Source organism: Cherax quadricarinatus, chromosome 14 (genome assembly GCF_038502225.1).
Source record: "Cherax quadricarinatus isolate ZL_2023a chromosome 14, ASM3850222v1, whole genome shotgun sequence".
Lineage (NCBI taxonomy): Eukaryota > Metazoa > Arthropoda > Malacostraca > Decapoda > Parastacidae > Cherax > Cherax quadricarinatus.
The window spans coordinates 2,213,655-2,241,257 of NC_091305.1; the positions used below are offsets into that span (position 1 = coordinate 2,213,655).

The 27,603-nt window shown below is 41.0% G+C and overlaps 2 protein-coding genes across 5 annotated transcripts in view; one reads left to right on the forward strand and one right to left on the reverse strand.

Moving 5' to 3' along the window:
• LOC128696181 (proton-coupled zinc antiporter SLC30A2) overlaps window positions 1–27,603 on the reverse strand; it is a 69,146-nt gene that overhangs the window by 27,124 nt on the left and 14,419 nt on the right. For 2 of the 3 annotated variants that reach the window (XM_070084770.1, XM_070084769.1), the window contains exon 2: window positions 26,609–26,716. In XM_070084770.1, the coding sequence (XP_069940871.1) occupies window positions 26,609–26,716 (108 nt within the window). Of the gene's footprint in view, window positions 1–2,352; window positions 3,186–26,608; window positions 26,717–27,603 lie in introns of those variants that run through there. The other variant, XM_053787325.2, reaches the window with a different exon arrangement.
• LOC128706226 (zinc transporter foi) overlaps window positions 2,992–27,603 on the forward strand; it is a 100,437-nt gene continuing 75,825 nt past the window's right edge. Inside the window, exons 1-3 of one of the 2 annotated variants that reach the window (XM_070084767.1) lie at window positions 2,992–3,112; window positions 23,516–24,377; window positions 25,763–25,851. In XM_070084767.1, the coding sequence (XP_069940868.1) occupies window positions 23,756–24,377; window positions 25,763–25,851 (711 nt within the window). In that variant the 5' untranslated portion in view covers window positions 2,992–3,112; window positions 23,516–23,755. Of the gene's footprint in view, window positions 3,113–12,785; window positions 13,195–23,515; window positions 24,378–25,762; window positions 25,852–27,603 lie in introns of those variants that run through there. The other variant, XM_070084768.1, reaches the window with a different exon arrangement.

Sequence of the window (27,603 nt, forward strand, 5' to 3'; positions counted from 1 at the left end):
TCCACTCACTATGATCTCACCCTCACACAAATCTACAGGATGCTCAAGCTCTAGCACTGAAAAACTCCTTACTCCTTCCCTCCAACCATTCCAAGGACAACCCTTAACCCTCCTTCCCTCAACCACATTTGTACACTCTCCTAGTCATTCTATCCCGCTCCATTCTCTTCAAATTTCTAAACTACCTCACCATCATGTTCATGTACAGCAAATCCTTTGTAGATGCATAAGCAAAATTTTAAAGGAAAAAATAAAAACTTCCACAATACTGATAAATCTGCTGAAGTGTAATGAGAATGCAATGCAATCCAGTTTTAACTTCCTGGCTCTATACAATGAATTTAACAGTTGCAATACTTTGCACTCAACAAGAATTCTACCTGTCAGATACATCTAGTGGTTAAACATCTGGCTAAACTTTTATGACTTCTTCTACATCTCTCCCTCATTGCAGCACATTAACCATGGCACTCATGAGAACTGTGAACCATACTGGAAATTAGAAGGAAATATGTTTCAGGAGTATATTGCCTGAAAATATTTTTTTCTAAAAATACTGTGCATTCAAATTTCATGGAATAAAAATGAAATAGATGGCAGAAAATTACAGATTGCGTTAGAATTATAATTAATCTTGAAAAATGCATTATTACGATAATTTGACAAATTTTTAAAAAATTACAGTATTCTGAAATTATCCAAGAACAATTAAGATAAGAGAAGATTTTGTTTGGATTTTTAACCCAGGGGAAAGGCTAGCTACCCAGGATAACCCAAGGAAGTATGTATCAATGAGGACTGTGTCTTATTTCCACTGGGGTCCTTTAATCTTGTCCCCCAGGATGTGGCCCACACCAGTAGACTAACACCCTGGTACCTACTAACTGCTAGGTGAACAGGGACAGCAGGTGTAAGGAAACATGTCCAACGTTTCCACCATAATATGCAGTTATTAGTCAAACATACTTCCACTTTGGTCAAGGTTCCTTTTCCAAGCACTGGAAGACCGAGCTCAATATGGTGTATGCTGTCTGTGGCCCTATAAACCACAGCAACAACAATGTTTCCACCCATACCCACAGACCCACAGACACTCAGTGTGTGAGGCGAGTGCATTGCCAACTGAGCCACGGGATAGCTAACTGTTATATTTTACTATGGATAAAGCATCTGAGTCTATATGCAGAGAAAATGCAAGTCATACAGTTTTGCAATATACAAACAAAAGTTTCTAAATACATTTAAGAAATAAATCTCAATTTAATGAAGTAATATGAGGAATCTGGTGGCTGGTAAAGGCAACATTGATGAATAAAGAAAAGATTATTTTGTCGTAACAGTAACACTAACAGCCAATTCTGTAATGAACTGACTTCGTTTCCAAATCAACTGACCCAGTGGATTTCATTCTGTATTTGAAGTACATTATATAGAGGACTATTATATTGAATGTTTATTAAACTCTACAGTAGTTTAATTTATATTACAAAAGCAATGTAACTCATATGCTCTCAATATACAATGAGTACAGAATACTATGCAAAGATTGCAGTAGGTATTACTGCCTGAAATACTGTTAAATAAACATTAATGGCTATCTAAAAAATACCGCACAACGGACCATGGAATTTCCATACAGCTGTCATTAATTCCAGATAAGTAATAAAAAAAATTTACACACCAATGAAGATAAGACAAATTTCTTGTTTTAGAGATAAGTTATGTATTATTATTATTACACTCATAATGAAGTACTAAACGAAAAAGTGTCACAGAACGAGTAGATTGGTTAAAAACAATTTGGAACAGAGTGAGTGTCATAAGAAGCAGCAGCTCTTAAACTCAAATTCCTCAGAACAAGATCCTATGACTGGCATCAAGGCAAGCCTCTTAAAGGGTAGTACAACTAGTATGGTCACTGAAGCGCATTATTGTTATAATCAAGGGGGAAGCGCTAAACCCGGAGGATTATACAGCACCTGGGGGGGGGATGTGGAAGACATTCAGGCTTAATTCGGGAACTGGAGCACAGATCCATTTCCCTAAATCAAGAGCCCCTCACCAACATCAAGGAACCTTCCTTGAGGGGAGAAGCATAGTTGATTACTAAATACCTATTACAATATTAACTCTCAAATTGTGCATATATCCTAATCTACTCTATGATATTCCGTATTATTTTTTGGGTCAATTTTAATTTTACATCTTAGGCTCTACTCTTTTTCCTTTTTTAAATAGAAATTAACATTTAGGTGAGGAATAATAAAAAAATAAAATAGAAACTGCACAACTCACACGAATTTATTATTATTATAATCAAGGGGAAAGTGCTAAACCCGTAGGGCAACTCACACGAAGAAGAGGTACATCATCACTGTCACTTTGTGCATCACGCTGGATTGACTCTGGATCTCCCACATAAAACCTGGTATTAGAGTCCCCTGAGTTACACCTGCCGTTGCTACCAATACTAATGGTGTCACTGGTCACATAGGAGGTGGACAAGAAGCTGGTAGAGATGGTCCTACACCGAGTACAGAACGTTTGCTTCACATCTTCAACCATCACATCATCTATGAGTGAAATTCTTGGGGCTACGGATTCCAAGAGCTTGTCATCAAGAATTCCATCAGAATCCACGATATTTGCAGCCTCAGAATAGCCATCTAAGGTAGTGCCGTTCCCCTGTCTCCTCCTCTCCATGTTTACAACACACACTATAGGTTTATACTTTCCAGATGATCATAGACGTCAGGAAGGTGAAAGTGTCATGGTGTCTGGAAGGTGACTGGAACCCACTCATAGCCTTCAACACCACTTACAATGCTCCTTAATCCCCTTTACTCCCACTCCTCCGCTCGCATTTTCCTTCATTGCCTCTTGCCAGCAGAACCCAGCTTAATATTCGCATATAAAAACCGATACAATTGTTAATTAAGAAAAGCCTATGATAAAAGGTAAATCACTACTCAAAGAGTGATATATTAAGGGTGATAAGTTATCAGGGTGTTATCAGGAGGCTGGGATACAGGGTGAGAGGGGTGAGCCAGGAGTGCGCACGCCCCCACACACACCGCCATATTGGATCCCAACGTTGCACACGGCACTCAAGGTAAGTTGATCGCGGGGCATTCAGATTTTACAGCCCACCTGAGGTCAGTGCAAGCATGACATGACCAGCAGGTGACACACTACCTCGTCCTTGATCCCTGGCTGCCGTTTGGGATGAGTCAGTTCGCTAGTTGCCGCGTTACTGAGGCGAAGAGCTGCGTTAATGCCCGACGAGACGAGAAGTGACGCCAGTTACATTGGGATTTATTATACGTTTAAAGGCACAGTTGTAAAGTCTAGGGGGAGGATTGTTGCTAGAAGTAGGCTTCAAAGCTTACAAGAGCTGCTAGAAAGCATGTTAGGCAGTACTGAAGCTAGCAAGCACCACTTCCTAGATATTCTGAGTCCCGGTCTGCCGCACGATCAGCTGTTTTCCGGGAACCAAAGTTGATAAACTGAACACATACGCAACCCTCGGCGGAATTTTCTGTATTCAGTGGCTGAACCCACGCCATGCCCCTCGGGGTGAAATCATTATTCAGTAAATAGTGATGATTTGGCGAGATGCCTGATGAGTGATGGTGGAGGCTGTATTTTTTTGCAGCCACTCGTCCGGATAACTGCGTTCCTGACTCCATCACACGTGGTGCCAACGACCCGCACGTCTCCTGTCTTATCTGGCTAATGTTATGCTCTACTTCCTTAATCTGTCTAGCTTCTTACTCTGCCACTACCTTGCTATACCAGGCTACACCTGTGTCACCGTTAGTAATATTAATACACAAATGTCCGCGATTGTAATGTCACTACCACAAATCATTACAAATCTTTATTTATCTTTATTTGTGCTACCTTTTGTTTCTTGGACAGTTACTGCTAGTTCTTTGTTAGTATGTTTATTCAGGTATACACAAATACAGTTATATAGATTATCATACATAACAGCACATGTGTAGAGAACATTATAACAATATAACCAACACCATCGTCATTATAGCCAACAAATGTAATTGTTTCATTATTTGCTCAATATTATTTTTAACCAGCAGCTTATAATAACAGTTTAACCAGTGGTAACCTTGACCGTATGCCCTTGCTTTTGTTATCTTTCGTGGCCTTGCAAATCATATAGACAATAATGCCACGTATCTGCAGTTCACTTTGCTTGCACAACATAGAACAGTAATCCTGTTTCAGCATTTTTTTTTTAAACTATGAACAATTTATTTTTTATTCGTTGGGCTGTATAGCCCTTGTGGCTTAGCGCTTCTTTTTTGATTATAATAATAATTTTATTCGTTGGGTTAGTGTTCCCGTATATAAGTAGTTTACCACAGTAAATATCAGTCACACGTTCATATAATTCCCGTCAGTATAAATGGACCAATTTTAAATTTCCAGTGACATTTCTGGGACCATTTTTATTAAAATAAATTCTGAGTGGTGTCCCCGTCTGCATCCTGAGTTGTCTCTGTCCCGAGATGTGAACATAGTAATCTTTACCGACAAGGCTTCTTTCTTTGCTTCTACGTGGCTTTTATACGCCAAATATTGGACTTGATTCTTCTAACCTTGTGACATGTTATTCGATACACATGATTTATATCATTACGTGGTAGCGCTATCTCTCTCTACTTCTGAAAGGATGTGAAAGCCTGCATAAGCATTGATAAACAATAGTATGCCCTTTGGTACTAGTTAATAAGTCTGGTACAGTCGTAGATACCGGGGCTGGTAGAAATAAAACAGCAAACATTTTATTGAACAAGACTCATCAGCAAGAGGCTTTATTAAGTACTTATTAAAACCGCTTGTACATGAGACTTGTTTGATGAAAGGTTCGCTCGTATACGTCTCTTGTTCTTCAACACTTGTTGGTGCTCCGCTCTTATCTCATAATGTTAACTATTTATCATGTCTGATGTCTACCGTTATATCCTGTAAATAATTTTCCATACATTTGCCAACATATGTAAATGTTTGAGTCCCTATACGTCACCCACGTTTAAGCTTCACTTATAACTAACTGATGCTTTAAATGCATAGCAGCATAATCACTAGCAATAATTGAAATATCTAAAAATTAGTGTTCACTATACAGACGGCTGTAGTATTAAATTATTATTATTAATGGGGAAGTTCTTAACCCATGGGGGTTTTACAGCGCGTGGGGCATGGGAGTTAATCAGATTTGACCCCAGGAAAGGGAGGGTAACTCCAGATCCTTTTTTCAAGACCCCTTCGCCATCAAATAATTATTATTGTTAGATTTAACGATTACTACATCCAATAGCACAAGTAACATCTATCGTAAGAGGCTTCATAAGCGAGAGAAACCTCACGTACGTGTGTGGTACGTGTAACCTACCTGGTTGTCAAAGCGACTTCACGCTCAATAAGCTCGACAAGTAACCCGTGACGTTACATACAAAATCTCAATACACTAACGTTAAGAATATTACAAACCAAATAGATATTAGGCTCTTAGAGTATGTACTTGTTTTGGCGGATATACCTTAAGTTGAAAATGCACGTGTACCCCGTTACCAGCTTAATGTTTTATGTATGGTAAACATCAGTCACATTGTTGTTTTTGTATGGGTGAGGGAAGGAAGAACTAAAGTTAAATTTGTAAGGGGTTCCCACTATTCCAGTATGACCCTTCCGGGCTTAACTCTTAGTCTGATTATGTTATATATATCAACGATTCTATTATTACGTTATACTGTATGTTCACATATTTATGGGAAAGCGATTTATGGTAAAGTCACATCTTGCAAGTGCCTGTTCAAGTATGTTTTGGTGAATCCAACCCTGTGAAACAGAGTAGACGAATAGTGTGCTGCTGAGTTTCTTATGCAAAAAGTATACAGCTACAACGTGCTGCTCTTCAATGCGACTCGAACTTCACGAATCCTCTTACGTCGGTAGTCTGTTGTGGAACTCGGAACTGAGGTATTAAACAAAAATCAATGCTTCATTGCTTTTGGCTACGAATGCAGCATATATATATATATATATATATATATATATATATATATATATATATATATATATATATATAATCGGAATATATATCATAGTGGCCAACTGGAGCAGATGGTTGGGCTGCATTCTACTTAAGGATATTAAACTGCCCTCTATATTTTTAATAGATTTAAGGGGATCGAGCAGTGGGGAGGGGGGGGGGCAATAATTTAGAAGTCAGCTGCTTTTCCAGCCCTGTATATAATTTCTTGCCCTTCGGTTCGATCCCTGAAAAAATTGTAACTATTATCCTTTTTTAGGTTACATAGTCCTCTGTATCTTTTAGTTTAATCTTATTTTACTATTAACGTTAGATTACAGTAACTCATTTGGCTTAGAGGAACGAAGGGGACATCAATTATGAACTGATTCACGCGAGTAGTGCCAAGTGCTGCTGCTTCTATTTTCAGGTACCTGACCTCTAAAACTGTTGACAGAAAGCACCCTTATCTTCTCTATTCGTAACATGTGTATGTCTGTGAGAAGTTAATATTCTCAGAGATTTGTTGAATACTCTTTGTAGCAAGGAAAGTTTCTAATTTATGTGTAGTTTATTAAAGGATAGAATGAATTATGTAGGACTGCAATATTTTTGTTAGGGTGAGGCTGAACTAATTTTACGTGTGCTGTGTGAATGCAGTATGCTGTTGGTTAGTTTGTGTGGAAATAAGTCACATAATTATGTCATAAATTTGATTTTGAGGGACGTCGAAGCACACTTAAGTTATCATAAGCGAAGATACATTTTGATCGACACCATGCCTAACTCTTCTAGGGTAGGGTAGGTGCCTGAGCCCGAGCCTTTAGCTCATAAGACTGTCATTCCCATTTGCTCCCTTGGGGCGGGGATGGCAGACCAGAGAGGCCTAGCTTGTGGCTAGGCCTGGGGACAGTTGGTCCCAAAGATGAGGGGGTACTTGTACCACCTCCCATGGGAGACTTAAGTCTCAGACACTTCCTAAAGAGGGAGCCAAGGCCGGGCCACCACTTGGAAAAGGCCTGGGCCGGGAGAATACCGGTGAATCTTTAATAATTAATAAGATACATTTGGCAAATTGTTATTTAATATATTAATGGTTTGCTTTATGAATATATAGTAGTGCATTACTTGTTATTTTTAGATTGGCTGTATATATGGAAATATAAAAATAACTACACTGAGATAATGGTGTTAAACATATTGCCGATTTATTTACATGTCTATGTAAGGGTAACGTTAATATCTAAGTCTTGTACAATTCAGTGAGTTTACTGTGTTAGTCTTTATTCATCCTTGTCTTATCTTTTTTTTTTTCTCTTGAGGCATCTGCTTAAGTCTCAAGTACTAATATGGCTGAATATCCACTTATTATTTTTTACGTAAATGAAGCAGCTTGCTTACAGTATTTCTTTTGTTAGTTGTGCTCTAGTATTATAGTGTTTTTTTTTTCAACATTTACAAGGTTTCAAGTGAGTCATTGATTACCCATTTAATATATATTGCTCAAAAAAATTTCTATATCATTACATTTGTGGTATACAATACCAACACGTTGATAAATAAGACATGTCAAGGCTAAGAGATTGAACACCGTAAAATTACCACTCTTCTTCCGCTGTCCCCAGTATAAAAGTCTCCTCTGCACGAGATTCAAGAAAGTTTGCTGCACAGGCGAAATGTCTCGTCATGATGATACTCAGGTGTTGTACGTCATCATTGAAATGCTATAAGCAAACATTCTTCCGACTGTGTTTGCAGACATATTTTTACACTAAAAAAAAACCGCAACATCATAGACGTTGTACGTTGGCACAAAATGCAGGAAACTAAGAGAAGCTCAGCGTCAGTCTCTATACTTGCCCAACACGCCTTCACCTCATTCCACACTAACACCCACCCCGCCCCCATACCTTCCCAAAACCCTCCACCACCCTCGCCTCACCCCATTCCTTCCCAGTACCCCCCCATCCTCGCTTCACCCCAGTCCTTCCCAACACTAACCCTACGGGTGCTCGTGGCTCACTTGGTAGTGACCTCAGCTCGCACACTGAGTGACCAGGGTTCGGTCCCCGGACGAATGGCAATGTCGGACATTTCTTTACGCCTGTTACCTGGAGGTTACCTGGAGGTTATTCCGGGGATCAACGCCCCCGCGGCCCGGTCCACGACCAGGCCTCCCGATGGATCAGGGCCTGATTCACTTAATAGTAAGTAGGTACCCGGGTGTATATTATTAATGGTAGAATATTCCAACAAGTACCTTAAGATAGAATATTCAGTATATGGCATTTTATTGAGAAGTTTGTTCGCCAGAAGCGATAAAATTCCTTGGTTGACGAAACGTCTCAAAATGCCATAAAGTACCTCGGTGTTAGCTGACTTGTGGGTTGCGTCCTAGGGGAGAGAAATAAATGACCCCAACGGTTATAACCCAGATAATCTGATGACAGTGTTCTTATTATCTGGATTACAAACACTCTGGGTTACTAATAACAAAAAATCTTTTAACTCATCCGAGTCCTATTTCACGTTTTACGTCGGAAAGGTCCTAAACGTGTCTGGGAGTCAAATATTTTGGAATAGTATGTAGATTCAGCTTGAATTTGGATATGGGCGGTGCTCTCTTTGCCCAATCGGATCCCTCAAGTAGGTAGGGTTCAATATTTCTAACCAAAATGATCTTTAGTTGTAATTGCTTTAAGGTAAATGACTAGGATATCATTCAGTGTGTTGCTGTTGTAATTGTTATCCATTGTGTTGCTACAGTTCACCTTGTAGCCACTTAGAATGGGCTGCCATGTAAAGGGCTTGTGTAATGTTTTTGTCAGGGTCATTGCCGACTGTGTTGTCCAGAATTTAAACACTTGCTAACACTTCCTAGATGCTGTGACGCAGGGAAATCACATGGTTAATGCTGCTTTCGGGCAAAGTTTAAAATGTCAGGCATGAAACTATATACAATAGGCGTCATGCGGGTGTGAGCCTGGTAGTATTCACCCGACTTAACCCTCGCAACTCTTCCCTGACTGCCCTTTTTCCGTGTTTGTCTTAACATTTCCAACCTTTTTTTCATTCGTAACATTAACAGTTAATTCCTGTCTGAGCAGGTGAAAAGTTTTTTTTTTTTTTTTATTATCACAGTGGCCGATTCCCAAGGCAGGGTGGCCCGAAAAAGAAAAACTTTCACCATCATTCACTCCATCACTGTCTTGCCAGAAGGGTGCTTTACACTACAGTTTTTAAACTGCAACATTAACACCCCTCCTTCAGAGTGCAGGCACTGTACTTCCCATCTCCAGGACTCAAGTCCGGCCTGCCGGACTTGAGTCCTGGGTATGGGAGTCCTGGGTATGTACGAAATATACGCCCAGCTATGCCAGATGTAAGCCACTTTTTTTATCTTTAATTTCGGTATTATTGGGTTATATGGAAATATAGGTTAATAAACGTTAACCCGACAAATTCTAACTTAGCCTATTATAACAAATATCTGTCAAGGCTTAGTTTTGCCTAAACTTTGTTACCTCTTCGGGATTCTTCATTCATTGAAAGTTCATTCATGCAGAAATGCACGCACAGCAATTCTTGTGAAACTGCCCTAATTGGAGGACAGGTTGCCCAAGAGGGACACGATGTCATGTTTTCATAATTCGTCACGTTCACGAATGTATGAAATCTTAGCTTTTCGTAATTTTGTCTGTCGTGCAAGGTCAACATGTCGTGAAAGGTCAGTAATGCCGATGTTAAAGGTCGACACTGGTGTTCAGTGTCAACTATGCTGGTGTGACAAAAGATGTTTTCAGTCATCAAGACTGGTATCGTACTAGGCCAACAACATTTATCCCGTGAGAAAGGTTAGCAGTGGCAGCGAGAGGTCAGGACTACCAGTGAGAAGTCAGCATCGTTGGTGTGACAAGTCAAAACTTTTGACCAAGGTTAGAAGTGTTGGTTAATGAAATTGTGTGATGGTCATGTTGATGGTTAATGAGGAGCGTAATTCGCATTGATTAGGCAAAAAAGTGTTGTAAAATGTGTTATGATAAATATTAAAGAGTGTGGGGTACATAGGTGGTTATGAAAAGTACGGGATTAATACATCCTTCATATTTGGAAAGCCCCTTGTTATGCGGAGCATTTCGGGTAGACTAGAACCTTAAACTACCTGATAAAAGGTAAAAATTAAGAGGTGAAGTAGGGAGACCTACTCTTTATCCCTCCAAGTATGGATGGATTTTGTATCCCAATTACTGGCCATTGTATCTTAGCAGAGGGTGTGTTCCACAGTTGTAATTGCACGGTCGTTACGTGTGTGTAGATTTTGCTATTATAGGAGGTCACCTGATGCAGGCTGGAAAGGTCAGGATCCATCTGAAGGTTGCAGTGCAGAAAACTGAACGACAGTCATGAAGATTTGCCCTCGCTGAGGGAAACTGTGAAATATTGATGTGCACAACCGTAATATACGTTAGGCAGTGTAAGGTATTTTCTGTTACGCAGATTTTAGCAAGGCTAGGATAGGTTACGATGTTAGTTTTGGTTCAAAATGCGTTTTCACATTACAGTGGAAACGCTCACGACATAATGTTGAATGACTGGCCTCTCGTGAACTTGAGCTTAACAAGGTTATGAGCCTTTCTGCCTACAGTTTTGCAATGCATTAACATATTCTCATATTTTCGTTTCTACCATTCTTTTCTGTGACCTCCTGTTTTGTGCCCTTCTCTTGTCTTGTACTCTTCTTTTTGTGCCATTTTTTGTTTTCCTCGTTGCGGATGGGCCTTTCATTCCAGTTAACGGTAATTGAGTCCTAGCAAGGGAAGTAGTTCGGTTACATATAGGTGTTTGAGGCGCCGTAAGTTGACATTTATGCTTGTGGAAAATGCAGTGGCATTAGATATGTTTTTAAAATACGTAAATACAGATTTCCGTTTTGTTCCTTAACCTCTAAACTTTAGAGAAGAAAAATAAATAACATACAGTGGACACTGTACTTTATTATTGGTAATATATTAAGGTGTATAATTAATCCGTAATAAAAAGAAGACAAGTTTTCTTCAGATTATCTCCGGAGGGTTACCTGGAGGTTACCTGGAGGTTATTCCGGGGATCAACGCCCCCGGGGCCCGGTCCACGACCAGGCCTCCCGATGGATCAGGGCCTGATCAACTAGGCTGTTACTGCTGGCCGCACGCAGTCCGACGTACGAGCCACAGCCCGGCTGATCCGGCACTGACTTTAGGTATCTGTCCAGCTCTCTCTTGAAGGCAGCCAGGGGTTTATTGGCAATTCCCCTAATGCTTGATGGGAGGCTGTTGAACAGTTTTGGGCCCCGGACACTTATGGTGTTTTCTCTTAGTGTACCAATGGCGCCCCTACTTTTTATTGGCGGCATTTTGCATCGCCTGCCCAGTCTTTTACTTTCGTAGGGAGTGATTTCTGTGTGCAGATTTGGGACCATTCCTTCCAAGATTTTCCAAGTGTAGATTATGATATATCTCTCCCTCCTGCGTTCCAACGAGTACAAGTCAAGTGCTTTCAAGCGTTCCCAGTAGTTAAGGTGCTTGACAGAACTTATACGTGCAGTAAAGGATCTCTGTACACTCTCTAGATCTGCGATTTCACCTGCTTTGTATGGAGATGTTAATGTACAGCAGTATTCCAGCCTAGAGAGAACAAGTGATTTGAAAAGGATCATCATGGGCTTGGCATCTCTCGTTTTGAAAGTTCTCATTATCCATCCTATCATTTTCTTTGCACGTGCGATCGTGGCACTGTTGTGATCCTTGAAAGTGAGATCCTCAGACATTACTACTCCCAGGTCCCTTACATTATTTTTCCGCTCTATTGTATGGCCGGAGTCAGTAGTATACTCTGTTCTAGTTATTATCTCCTCCAGTTTTCCATAACGGAGTAGTTGGAATTTGTCCTCATTGAACATTATATTGTTTACCGTTGCCCACTGGAAAACTTTGTTTAGGGTCCATTAGATCTCTCCTGAAAGCAATTCACGACAGTCTCCTTGTCCCCGAGTGCTGTGTGATCCCTACGGTTCTTGCTCTTTACCCAAATACAATAATAACAATTGACCAACTCCCAGGTACATTTTTACTGTGGGTTAAATGGGCAGCAGCTGTAAGCAGACTTGGCCGTACGTCTCGCCTGCCTGTTTTTGGACAATGGTTTTATGTCAACAGCTGTGGTGCATACATTGGGCTGCAGGTGACTGGCATCAACAGCCTGATCGATCAGGCTGGCAACTATGAGGCTTTTTCTGGGACCAGGCCGCTGGGGCGGTGACCTCCGGAAGCACCCTCAGGTAACCTACAGGTACGGGCTAGTATGGCGCAGATGGTGAGGTGTAGAGGCCTTCCGTGTTGCAATCAACACATCAGGAGCTTCCAATGTTGCAGAAATGAGTAGGTTATTTTGCATCTTGTTTCGCTTGTTCGCGATAACTTGGATTAATGCATCACGTGCGATGGTTGGTTAGGAGATGCAAATGAAGTGTTTATTTGGGCTTTGCGCATGTAACATACAAAACAGTTACAGTGGTCTTGAGGGAACATTGTATGGACACGTAAAAAGTACATTATGTAGATTTAACCTTAGGATGACTCATTAAGGTGAAATAGTGACATATTATTAATTTCATTGGGAAGACAAGAATGTATGGAGGCAGTGAGGAGAAAAAATGTTGAGAACATGGATTGTCTGTACGAACTTCAAAAAAAAAAAAGCAAATACATCAGCAGTGTGTTGCTACCCTATTCTACAGTGTATGTTAATTCCACAGTGGGGCTTATGCTAGGTGTTGAAAGCCATCAGTCTGAGGTGGGAGACTCCATTGAGGTCAATGAGAAATATCGTTAAGCATTCCAACCAGAGTTCATCAGCCTTGGGAGCTTCAAGGATTTCCTTCCATCATAGTTCGATTTATTATCTCTTGGGAATTGCTGTCTCAGGATAGCCAGTGGTGAATGAGGGAGGGTGTGGCTAAGGGACCACAGGGGTGCCTAGGCAGACGGAGCAGCACCCAATAGAGAAGGGGCAGGGTAGCAGGCGGCTGTGTGGTGGGGGCTGAGTACCTGCCCACCACCACCACCACCAGTAGAGCAGCAACCACTGCACAGTCAGTTGTGAGTATGGGTTGTGTGACCTTATCATTGGTGAAGCACGTATGGCCCTGGGATTACTTCACAGCAACTAATGCATCATGCGTATGCCTCTCGTCTCCACGTGTTCACGGGGAATGATGCTGCAACGCTTGGTAGTTTACATGTGTGGATACAAACCCCCATCAAATCGGATATTTAAGTGATCAGAAATGTAATAAAGTGAGCAGATGTTTTGATAAGTGATTGGCATTTTGAAAACTAGTTTGTGGGTTTGAATTGACTTAATGTTTTTAAAAGCTACAGCATGGATAAATAAACAACTTGGTATAACCTGAAAATTATAGCTTAAGTAAAATATGATTGGGGACTAGCGAAATCACTTAGAAAAATGCCACCTTAGCATTCAAATATCAAAATAGAACAGAAGCCCCTGCACTAGGCCTACTATCCCGTCTGACATATTACATCATAACTAGACCCATTCATGTATGTCAATATTACTGACCGGAGGGCAAGAGAAAAATATATCAAGAGACCTAGAAGTGAATTATTACAAATATTAAATAAAGGGATGGAATTTCTGAGACGGTAGCAGGTTACCAGTGTTGGAAGTGAATTACCAACGGAGCAAATAGTGTAACGAATTCCAGATAAACGTTTATTCTCTGACAACTGAGACACCTTTACCTTCTCAAGTGTTATGTATACAAGGGATGTAATTAATATTTCAAGTTTGAGGTCAGAGTCTTTGGTTGGTTCAGTGGAGGGGGCATTGACCCAGAGATTTAAACTAGTTGTATAACTGGTCTGGGAAAAGTTCAGCAAATACGAAACTGGAAGGGACTGACATACTCTCCCGGGAGGTTCGTAATGTTTCAGCCTCTCACCACGTGTTGTGTACACCCTAATTTGAACGATGAGCATATTTGGCAAGACATTCAGCAGCCAGACGTGTCGCGCTCATTTTAAGTTGTTTATGTGTGGTTAAATATACGACATTATTGGTATGAGTTATTGGTGTGTTTGAGAAGGGAAGAGATTGTATAGTCGTCAGCATCGATAATAAGAGTGATCATGATAGTTTTATCTCAAAACTACGAGGTTCGTGGAGAGAGAGCGCAGAACATAAGAAAGAAAGAAAGAACACTGCAGCAGGCCTACTGGCCCATGCGAGGCAGGTCCAATTCTCCCACCGGCTTGAGCCAATGCCTTAACCTAGTCAGGTCAGGTTACATTCACTTTAAGAAGGAGCACATCTGACCTACTAGCACAAGCTAGTCAGGTTCAACTCACACCCACTCATGTATTTAACCTATTTTTAAAACTACACAACGTCTTAGCTTCTATACTGTAGGAATACTTAAGATTACGTTTCTCACATCTTCAAGAAACTGCAACCAGACGGTCTTCCTTTTACATATTTTTTCGTGCAACAGTTAGTTACATTTACGGGCTACTGACAAATGACTCGTACAATTTTTCCAATACAATTAAAAAAATAAAATTATATTAAAAACGCCAATGAGATTTTCGTAGCCTGACATACTACTGTTCTTTGCAGACACGATGATTTGGAGAATAACCCAACTCCCTATTTGTTCATCCATACATGGACATTGAGGTTGAACAAAAGGGGCGTGAAGAGTATATTATTTGGATCAATAAGTCAGAGCCAGTATATACCAACATATCACCACTAACATCCGGTCAAGCGCTTGTGTACGATGACCATAGTAGTAGTTGAGAGATTCCTATGTTTATAGTTTAACATGGATGTCGAGCTAACACTTATTGTTAAGATAGAGTTATGAAGAAATAAGAGGAGCGCTATATTAACATTTTGTCTATTAAACAGGCCTTTCACGCCCAACCTTTCATACTAACCCTTTTTTTTTTAAACTACCCAGAGTCTCCCCTTCAGTGCCAGTTTATTCCAATGCACATTTTGCTGATACAGTATATATCTGCCTATGCGTTTATCGAGTTTGCAGTTTACTGGTGATTTTATAGGCAATACATGCACAAAGTACGTGTTCTGTTTTCTAAGGCAGTCTAGTAAAGTGTGTTTTGCAAATTGAGTCAGTGCAAACGTTCAGCTGTAATAGACTTTATAAACACTGGTATGTCATTTGTTTAGCAAGGCAATTATGTACAAGTCGTCCGGCCAGTCAGTTGTATTAAAAATGTAGGCCTGATTAGCAACGGAATGGGTGGCAACGATGACAGTTAAAGCCTCGTCGTCCTCCAGATAGTTCTTAAGAACATTAGAATGGTGGAGTACTGTAAACTGTAGTACTGGCCCATGCTAGGCATGTTCATTTCACATCCAACCGTACCCATTTGTTTACAACTGTTAACCCAGTACTTCCCTAAATATTTCCAACTTTAATAGATTGAAGCCTGTATTTAGATATTTTCAGGTGGTTACATCTTCATTGGTTATTCGTGTTTTCCATTTGTACACTACAGTCATAACTACCCCTAATTCTACGCCTTTCCAGAGTGCAAATTTAGTGCCTTCTTCCTATCTGGCCAGTGTGTGTACCCAGATAACAGTTGGTCCCTCCCTAATGCACACACATGTACTCTCTCCGACATGGTTTACATAGTGACTCGCAACACTCCTCCCTCCATAAACATTTGCCTCTAACAACACCTCCACTGGAGGCAATGGAGATGTCGTGTCTGAGGGCAATTTGCTGTGTGAATATAATTCAGAGAATCCGTAGTTTGGAAATTAGGAGGAGGTGCGGGGTATTATCCAGAGGGCTGAGGAGGGGTTGTGAAGGTGGTTCGGACATTTAGAGAGGGTGGAACGAAGTAGAATGACTTGGAGAGTATATAAATCTGTAATGGAAGGAAGGCAGGGTAGGGATCGGCCTAGGAAAGGTTAGATGGACAGGGTAAAGGGGGGTTTGTGTGCAAGGGACTTGGACTTACAGCAAGCAAGCGCGTTAGGAGCAAGTGGAAACAAATATTTTTTATGACTTGACGTGCTGTTGGAGTGTGAGCAAGGTAATACATGTATTTAAGAAGGGATTCATTCAGGGAACCCGGCAGGCCGGACTTGAGTCCCGGAGGTAGAAAGTACAATGCCTGCACTCTGAAGGAGGGGTGTTGATAAATTGCAATTTTATAACTGTAGTGTGGATGCAGTATACAGGATCTAATAAAATTACTATGAGCCAGTTTGAAGATATTTTGTCTGAAATGTGTCATGCACCCGAACAACGAATTATTCAGTATCTGAACATTACTAACATACAAGAAGGGGAACAAACTTGAGGTATTGAATTACGGGTCAATATCACTAATATTTAACCCGTAAACGGTCCAAACGTATATATACGTTTTTTCAACATTTGAAAGTATGTAAAAAAAAGTAGATCTTTTTGTTTTTCTACATTTGAAAATGTGTAAAAAAAACTTTGCTCTACTTTTTTTTGTTATATTTGAAAATATGTAAAAAAAACTTAGATCTACTTTTGTAGCACTACACATGTGTACGTAGATCTGCTTGGACCGTTTACGGGTTAAGCTGTACTAAATATTTGGGGGTTGGTGGAGCACCTACTGATGAGGAACGAACCTGCTAGAGTTATACGAATGAATAAATGAGACATTTGAATAAATTAAGACATTTATTGAGGATACGTCTGCTTAAATTTGATGCTGCTGAAGGGTTCTTGATCTTAGAATTTGGAGGTTCCTTCTCCTTCCCTCACATCAAGCCTTAATGCCTGTCATTTCCAGGTTCCTTACCTGGAGTATACTTGGAGAGAGCTTCGAGGGTCGACGCCCCCGCTGCCCGGTCTGTCTGAAAGACCACTAGGGCACAAATATTGCATGTCACTGCAAGGCAACAGTTGCAGATGTGTGGTAGGTCAGAACCAGTAACTTCTGGATAAAAAAAATTGCAACATTGCCAGATAACAGGATTATCAACTATGTACAAATTCTTTTTTCTCTCACTAATGCGGCCGAGTATCTAGTATTTCCTTTTTATGCGTTTAGATCACGAAACATTACATTCATTTTCAAGTCTCTAATCACCACGAATCACTTTGTTCAGTTGTTTTTTACTTGCCAAAAAAATACTGCTAGTGTATATTAGGACTCGCTGGTGAGACTGACCGTTTATTACAAGCAGAGACTTCAAACTGATCCAGATTGGAGCAGATGCTTTTGATAAGAAGTATGGGGGTGGGGGGGGGTGAGGTGTAGTAGAAATAGGCCTAAACCAATCAGGTGACAGATTTATTTCACTCGTCATCATGTCCTCGAAATTGACTCGCCCAATCAACCTCTCAGATATTTATTTGTCCTAGTGATGATATAATCAATATTTTTTTTCACATAGCTTCACTATATACTGTTTGCCCCTGTGATATCTCACGTGAATATGCTGTTCAGTGTTTGCTTAACACACTGCTGAGTGGAAAGATTCGTATTAAAAGAAATAATTGAGTATTATTAAACATATTTATCAGTAAAATGTTCAGGGTTAGTTTTAAGTGTTTATGCCCTTTGCGCTAACTTTGTTCTATATACATTGAAGAAATCTTTTATATTGGCCGGAATTCAGTTACGAACTTGTTTTTATATTCTCGTTTATTTTATTATCCCTTTTTATCCTCTTAATTTTAATATATTGGTTCGCAGGGTGATTCATTATTTTTATTATCACTATAAATGTGTGGACGGATTATCATCTGGAAAAGACCTGTGTTGGGAGCGACCTCCCGGCGAATCAGTGAAATTTCTCTCTTCTTCCACAAGATGTGTTTCTTCTAAATCTATTTGTTATTATTTTAGTTTGATCAGATTTCTCTTGGTCATACATGTTTTTTGGGCGGAAAATGTCATACGGGCAATTCTGGACTACATGCAGGAAGCCTCTTGAGATTTCTCCCCCCCCCCCCCCAAAAAAAAAAAAAAAAAAAAAAAATCTGTCATACGTATTGATGTTTGTCGAAGCTAATGAAAAGCTTGATAATGGTAGAGTGCAGAGGCAGAGGCAGAGGACAGAGAGACCTGGATAGGCTGCAAGAGTGGTCAAGTTTGTGGCTATTGCATATACATGAGTGGAGGTCCTGTTTTAAGATTTTTACAGTTCTCATGTTTTATGCTTTGAGTTGGACCTGCCTATCATGGGTCAGTACAATTCCTACAATGCTCATCTATTATCGTGTACTTGTCACAGCTTCCTCTGAATATTTTCACTTACTGCCACGGAGAATATTTTTTCATCCTTTTATCTTTTCAGTATTTTATATTATTAACTTCTAATGGCTATCTCGTGAGTGACTCATTATATATTCTACATATGGGTGGCAGTTATCGAGCCGCAAACAATCTCACTGCCGGCAGGTATCAGCTGTCTCGTGGCAGGCACCCTTGAGGGTCATACTGCCAGTGTGTTCATTCCTTAGTGAAGTGTTTAACATTCAGGCTGTAACTACTGGCTAATGGTGGCTGGAATACATTATTGGTGACCTATGAAATATGTAGCAATGTTTATGCGGGTTGTTGAATACATGCGGGTTTACGATACCACTTACCCAAGAATATGCGGGTAGTTGGATGCATGTGGGTATAAAGAAAACATCATTGCTTTTAGCGTATCAAGGGCTGAATGAATATGTACAACTTCTTCCCAGAGATGACTAACGTTGTCATAATTGTAGATAATAATCCCTCCTATCTGCAGCTGTCGCTTTTCTAGTTTGAAAACCTAAATCCGGGGTTGGAAACTCCATCTACCGGCATGACTACGTGCCTTACCAGATAAAAGTTTATTTGGGTTGAACTGAGCATGACTGAGCTGCTGTATACGCAGGTAAAGGCGGTGGGTGGGTGACCAGAGATTCCCTCCCGAGAGGTTGCTGGATCAATACAAACAAGGTCACTCATGCATCAGAGGTCATGTCTCTTATTTTACCAACATACATGCAAAATCACTAGTTGAGATGTGGGATCAAGAGCTTGAATTCAACCACCGCCCTTGGCAAACCCAAGTGTAATGTCCAAGGAATCGGACCTTGCTGCTTGTGTCCCCTGTTTCAGTTCCTCACTCTTCATCCTCTGCAAACTTTCCTCTACTGGACACCCTTCAAGGGAGGAGACGGTGCTGGTGAAGTGATCTTGATCCAGTAAATTAAAGTTACCCTCCTAGTCTTCGGATCAAACCATAATTACCTAACGTTTCCCCCCTCCACGACTACAGGTTTAGCGCTTCAGTGTGATAATATTGTTCTGTTGAACAGCTCGTGAGGTGAGTTGACTACCTCAAACTACACCCTTAAGGAATATTGGGCCGCTTCCAGGCACAACAGCTCAATAAATGTAGCAGTCCGCTGCGCTCGGTGGCGGTTCAGTGACTTTACCACAACTGAACCACAAGCAACTGCATCACTTGCACACCCTTTGTACTCAATTTTATAAGACTTGCGTGTAATATTTAACGTGTATATATATATATATATATATATATATATATATATATATATATATATATATATATATATATATATATATATATATATATATATATATATATATATATATATATTATATTTGCCAAAAATGATTTGCCTAAACTCTTAATTATCCTCATTCCCCTCACCCACTACCCTCACTTCCTCCCTGGCTCATCATTTCTTTCTCGTCTCTGTCTCCCTTTCTCACTCTACTATCCTTTTCATACTGTCTTCTTTCTTTCTCTACCGTCTTTCTCCAGTCTCACTTCCGCTCTCCCTCTCTCTCGTTTCCTCTCCCCCTTCCCTTTCATTTTACCTTCATATTCCCCTGCTCTCTTCACCCCTTTACCTTCCTTCACTCTTCTCCATTTCTCACTCTCCTTTCATCCTATTTTCTTCGTGCCTTCCCCTCTTTACCCTCGTCATAACTGTCGCTATGTTTTATAACCGACTACGTCTGTGAGCTCCGCTCTCCCTCGTATATGAGCCCTCACACAAGATCCTACCAGGTAGGTGCTCCCCTCATTACCTGTCACATGAGCCCTCACCCAGACAAGAACCTGTTAGGCAGGTGCTACACACTACCAATCATATAATCCTCCCAAACACTAAGAACCTACCGGGCAGATGCTACACGCTGCCAATCATATAATCCTCACCCACACACAAGAACCTGCCGGGCAGGTGCCACACTCCCAGCCAGTGCCACTCTTATATCTGACTAACCTATTTTGAAGGCTACCCAATGTATTCTCTTCATTGACGCTACTTGGCAAATGTCCCACTCGTGCACAAATAGGTGACCTTAGCTCATATATAGAACGCTCTTCTCACAACCAAAAGGATTGGTTTGATTCCCACGTGGGGTAAAACTTTTGGGAATGTTAGGAAACAGGAAAGCGTCTCATGACGCATGTCGTTTACCATATGGTGACTCGCTTAGTTAAACATCCGCTAGCCTAACCAAACTAAGTTTTCATAAAAAAAAAAACGTATCGTGTAGTAGTTTTCTTTTATTCTTTCTTAATCTGGAGTTTTTTTTTTTTCAAATTTATTTCTTTGTTGAATGTTATTTCTGTCAAGGATATTTATCTATATCCCTTTTTTTAGTCCGTTTTCCATTGGAACACAATCAAATTCTCAAAAAAAAAAAAATCATGTGAAGGACTCTGGTGGGGATTGAAGTTATCATTATTTCGGAATATTTGCTAGTTTATGTTCATTGCGTAATATGGAGACCTTATTCAAGATGTACATAAATATTATGACCTTGGGCTCTTATTTTAAGCCGAACAGTCACTGAGATTTATTATTGTCAGATTGTATTGATCGTTGGTTGTGATGAGAGGAAAAGCCGCAGGAAGGTTGGCCTTAGGGTCCTGAAGGAGGACCTGGCTGGTGCTGCTCCAGGAGGTGGTCGACAGAAGGCAGGACCGGGTACTGAACCAGGAGAATTTTCCTACATCCCCCAAGAAGCATGATACTACAACCAAGAACCCCGCTTCCCACGTATAACACCATTCTACCCACGTGGAACACCACTCTACCCACGTGTAACACCACTCTACCCACGTGGAACACCACTCTACCCACGTGTAACACCACTCTACCCACGTGTAACACCACTCTACCCACGTGGAACACCACTCTACCCACGTGTAACACCACTCTACCCACGTGTAACACCACTCTACCCACGTGTAACACCACTCTACCCACGTGTAACACCACTCTACCCACGTGTAACACCACTCTACCCACGTGTAACACCACTCTACCCACGTGGAACACCACTACCCACGTGTTACACCACTCTACCCACGTGTAACACCACTCTACCCACGTGTAACACCACTCTACCCACGTGTAACACCACTCTACCCACGTGTAACACCACTCTACCCACGTGTAACACCACTCTACCCACGTGGAACACCACTCTACCCACGTGGAACGCCACTCTACCCACGTGGAACACCACTCTACCCACGTGTAACACCACTCTACCCACGTGTAACACCACACTACTCACCTATAACACCACTCTACCCACGTGGAATACCACTACCCACATGGAACACCACTACTTTCGTGCATAGTGGAGTACCACTATTCACGATTCAGACTCAGACTCCTTCCGAAAGCAAACAAAACTACAGGAAACATAAACGCCTACCATTTAAAACACAGACGGACAGTGCCCGAGGAAGGCATGGTCATTGACGTGTATCACCCGGAAGAGAGAGAGGAAGCAGTGATACACGTCAGTGACGTGTACAACTTGAAGAAGCAGCAGTTGAAGAAGATGTTAAAGCGAGAAGAGGGTGGAGGATCTGGAGAAAGAAAATAAGATTCTAAAGACCACTAAAGCAACACTTAATTTTCAACTTCACTTCCAGTACCTCCACCAGGTGCGTGACGTCAAGCTGAAGACGCTACAGGAAGTACAGGATTTCCACGATTGCTTCGTAATAAGCTGTAACACGCTGGTTCATTCGTACCACTTTCTGAGCGACCTACACGCAGCATATGAATCTCGTGTCAGTGATGTTTAAGTGTGGAATAATCGGAGGGGGGAGCACACCCTGGCCCTACAGATATTCAGAATCATGTGTCGTGCACCATAACAGGAACCCTGATACCACCCAGTGTTACAGGAACCCTGGTGACTGGGTTGAGAGTGTGACTGATCAGTCACCACTACTGCCCGATGATTGATATTCCTATCTTAGACAACTTTGTTTTGATGCACACTTTGTTTATTATTAATCTAAATAACGAATGTGTATTTTTTTTAGAATAGAATGATCATCCTATTAATCTAACTTGGTTGTCTTTCTGTATTCAGCTGTTTAGACGAAACGCTTTGACAAAAAATTAAATAATAGTTTTGATTCATTAAGACTACGGGAGTGAACACCATCTAGGCTGAGGGACAGATTACCACGTTCTCTACTGCCTCTAGTTGCAGCTCTTTCAAACAGCCTTTGTACTGAATTGATAAAACCACTGGCTGGCGAAACGTCTCTTTAAGATAAAGATACCTAACTGTTGCACATGTCTTATTCTTATCCAAACCAGGGTACGGGTGGGGATCGAACTCACGGCAAGTGAATTGTAAAACTCCAGGCCAGTGTGCGTGAGTTCGAGCCCCACCCGCACCCTGGTTTGTTTCCAATTCTGTTATTGTGATTTCATGATTCATATCCATTTTGTAATATGAAACCAGAACAGAGCTGCATAATCTAAGTGAGACTTTACCACTGATGTATAGACCTGTTAGCCGTATTACGTACACTTAGGCACGGCTGTCTTTGCTTCAGAATTTTTCTTGCCATGACTACCAAGTCTTTTTCACATTCTGTATTATCAGGTTCTATATTAATTAGTTTATAAATGTATGAGTGTCATTTACATTTCTGAGCATTAGAACTTTGCATTTATCTACATTAAATTGCATCTGCCACCTTTCTGACCACGACATTAGCTCAGTGGTCTCCTCCGAATCTTTTATACTGTGTCGTCAGCGAATTTGCTCATGTCGCCTGTTATTCACACTAAATCGTCCAAGTTCATCCCTTTTTGTGTAAGGATATGAATACAAGTTCTCTGTAAAGAATAAAACGGCACAATACCGTGATTGAAACAATATATAACTCGCACATAGACAAGCTTATGACGATATTTCGGTCCGATTTGGTTCATTAGTCACGTGTGACTAATTAATGGTCCAAGTCGGGTTATTTATGTACATGTCTTCTGTATTCTAAATGTCCTGTGTTCTCTCGTGTTGCTGCAACTGCAGTAGACACCCTCTCTTCCTTCCTTTTCCTTAAGTTGTCAAAGTCTGTCTTATCTCTCAGGTGGATGTTGGGCCTCGTATGGGCGATAGTCGGTGGAGAGGTGAGGAGCCGAGAAGGTGAATTACACATACATCTTTGTATCAAGGCCTGCAGCATCCCAGGTGACGTAGTTTCCAGCACTGCTGCTGATCCTTACTACTACTACTACCACTGCTGCCCTCCACCACTACGCCTGCCTTCTACATCTAAATTACACTTCCCGCACCTGTGAGGGGCTCGTTATCCTCATCCAGTCTTCTGATGGCGTCAGTGGCCATGTTTCTTGGGCTCCTAGTGCTGGCCCCAGCCGTGCTAACCTGCCCTCCCCCGGGGGTCAGTGATCAACAAATCTTGAAGGATAATCCTCACCTCCGCGAGTTGTTCGCCCGCTACGCCGAAGGTGTAGGAGTGATCACGCCGGAGGGGCTGCAGAGGCTGCTGGAGAATCTGGGGGTTCGTATGGATGAGCACGACCACGAGCATCACGCGGGCGACGACCACGTCACGCACGACCACCACCCACATGATCACAAGTGTGGCACACATCTCGGTGACGACCACGCACATTCCGGCGACGATCCCAAACACTCTGCCGTAGATGACAGGGACGCGCGGAACGACCAGGGACGTAGCAACCACCTCGGGGACGACCATGGCCACTCTATGGATCACGCACAGCATGACGATGTTGATCACCACCATCCCCAGGACAACGACAGGCCCTACCCTATCAGCAACCACCGCCGCAACGAACATCAGAAGAGAGAAGTCGTATCTACGCTCCCTCCGGCGCATGCCGACGCTAAGGGTGGTCACCACGACCACGGCCATGAGGACGACTCAGGGGCTGGAGATGATCAAAAGCGCACTGCAGATAAAGCTAGTAAGTTCAAGCAGACTCTCTTATAGTTCCCAGCCTTTATAATATATATATATATATATATATATATATATATATATATATATATATATATATATATATATATATATATATATATATATATATATATATATATATATAGCAAGCGTGCGTGAGCGTGTTAGATAGGAGTGAATGGAGACGAATGGTACTTGGGACCTGACGATCTGTTGGAGTGTGAGCAGGGTAAAATTTAATGAAGGGATTCAGGGAAACCGGTTATTTTCATATAGTCGGACTTGAGTCCTGGAAATGGGAAGTACAATGCCTGCACTTTAAAGGAGGGGTTTGGGATATTGGCAGTTTGGAGGGATATGTTGTGTATCTTTATACTTATATGCTTGTAAACTGTTGTATTCTGAGCACCTCTGCAAATACAGTGATAATGTGTGAGTGTGGTGAAAGTGTTGGTAGACAGCAAACGCCCAGGGAGGTACTACCGTCCTGCCAAGTGAGTGTAAAACGGAAGCCTGTAATTGTTTTACATGATGGTAGGATTGCTGGTGTCCATTTTTCTGTCTCATGAACATGCAAGATTTCAGGTACGTCTTACTACTTCTACTTACACTTAGGTCACACTACACATACATGTACAAGCATATATATACACACCCCTCTGGGTTTTCTTCTATTTTCTTTCTAGTTCTTGTTCTTGTTTATTTTCTCTTATCTCCATGGGGAAGTGGAACAGAATTCTTCCCCCGTAAGCCATGTGTGTTGTAAGAGGCGACTAAAATGCCGGGAGCAAGGGGCTAATAACCCCTTCTCTTGTATATATTACTAAATTTGAAAGGAGAAACTTTCGTTTTTCCTTTTGGGCCACTCCACCTCGGTGGGATACGGGCGGTGTGTTGAAAGAAGAAGATATATATATATATATATATATATATATATATATATATATATATATATATATATCCTCGTAGTTTAGTGGTGAGAGTCGCGGCTCTCATCACAGAAGTTCGGGATCGAATACCTGGACGGAAAACTTAAAAAGTATAGACACCCATATAAGAAAAATAGTTACAATAATGTCCATTAATTTTTAAAGGGGTGGCCCGGTAAGCTAGCAGAAGGCCTCGGTCCGCTGGACCAAAAGCTCCAGTGGCGGGTCGCCATCATAAACCGGCGTCAGGAAGCACTTGTCCTGTTTCCTGATAAACCTTACCTAACCTATAGACACTTGCAGTTTTAGCACTTCTTTATGAATAATTCACTCTTATTGCGCTAACTGAAGTCTTAGTAGAACAGCACATACATGGTGCTGTTATTGTGTCTCGGAGGAAGGTGTTTAGTGGGAAATGTTTATTAACCTTGGAGGGAAGAGTTCTGATAGTTTGTATTGTCAGGTACCTTGAGAGGCCTGGGAAGCATGGCCTCTGCTGATCAACTTGCTGCCACCATCCTGCCCTCAGCAACGCTACACAGGTCAATAAAGGTAAGTTGGCATGTTTTCAGCACTTACACTTCGTGATCCTGACTCTCACGTTCTCAAGTAATCCTGACTCTCAATCCTCTCGTGACACTGACGTGCATCCTTACGGTCTCGCACATTCTTCAGTGATCCTGCCTCTCACACGTTCATATTATAATGCTGACACATTCGACAACTCATTAGCATCCTTAATACTGCCTTGAGATAAGGTTACATGTTGTCAGCTTCCTCTGAAATCTGTCATACGTGTGATTATTCTGAGCACCCTCAGAAGTTAGCGAAGGTAAGGTAAATGACCCCCATCATCAGTAGTCAACCGTAATAAAATGTTCTCTCTATCAAGGTTCCGGTGTTTCTCAACTTTCACATTATAAGGTAATGTTAAATATTGTCAGCACCATCTGGTCAGCAGGTGAGAGTAACCATCATCTCCCCCGAAATAGTGGTTAACAATCATCACCACCAACATCACTATCAGCAGTGGACATCAGGTAAGGTTAACAATCACCAGCAACAGTGGTCACCAGGTAAGGTTAATCATCATTACCAGTAGTCACCAGGTAAGGTTAATCACTATTATCAGTAGTCACCAGGTAAGGTTAATCACCATTATCAGTAGTCACCAGGTAAGGTTAATCATCATTACCAGTAGTCACCAGGTAAGGTTACTCATCCATATTACTATTAAAGACCAAACATAATGTGAATGATACATGATTTGGTGGGAAGACAAGAGCCCGGCACTGCGGTAGCTACTCACTGTATGGCTGTACCCGGTATGCTCATGCCCTGTATTCTCGTGCCCTGTATGGCCGTACCCGAGGTCGTTGCTGATGGGTGGCACCACCTCATCATATTCGCTAGCTTCCTGCAACGAAAAGAGAGAACGGTGAGGCATGGTACATCTCCAGTACATCCACTATACCTAACTATAAATGTAGTCACAAAGACAACACACAAATCTCATGATACTTCCTGAATGCACGTAATTACAAAGTAGGTATATCGCTAATACTTCCTGCGTTCTTGTAATTCCTCAGGTGTATTTCCCAGTGTTTCCTGCGGTCAATATTGAGTTTATCAATAAATTACTATGTAAATTCTCCAGTGTTAAGTGGATTGTTCCATGGAGACATGTGTTGTGCCTGTGAGGATGACCCATTCTATAGGAACTCTTCCTCAGACTCAAAAAAAAAAAAAAAAAAAATCCAAACCCAGGTTAGAAGTTTAACTGTAGATTCTGTTAGGTTTACTTGTGGGTTACCAAAAATATTTTTTTTTTCATAGGCTCAAGATATAAATGGATAATTTGCATAAAACACTCAGTGTTAACCCTTCCTCCATGTCTAACTTGAAATAAAGACAGTTACTGTTTAAACGCTAGATGTACTAAATTAAATTATCAAATGAATTTCTGATAGTGATTATATATATATATATATATATATATATATATATATATATATATATATATATATATATATATATATATATATATATATATATACATATATATACACACACACACATATATATGTGTGTGTATGTATCATGCCAAAAAGGTAAAACTGGTAAATTAACAAGAACTCATTTAAAATTAAGTCCTTTCAAAAATTTTCCCTTATACGTTTCAAGATATTTTTTTCATTTATGTTAATGTAAAATTTAATAATTTTGTACCAGAAGAACCTTAGAAAACTTACCTAACCTTATTATAACAAGCGCAATTTAATTTAGCCTAATCCAACTAAATAT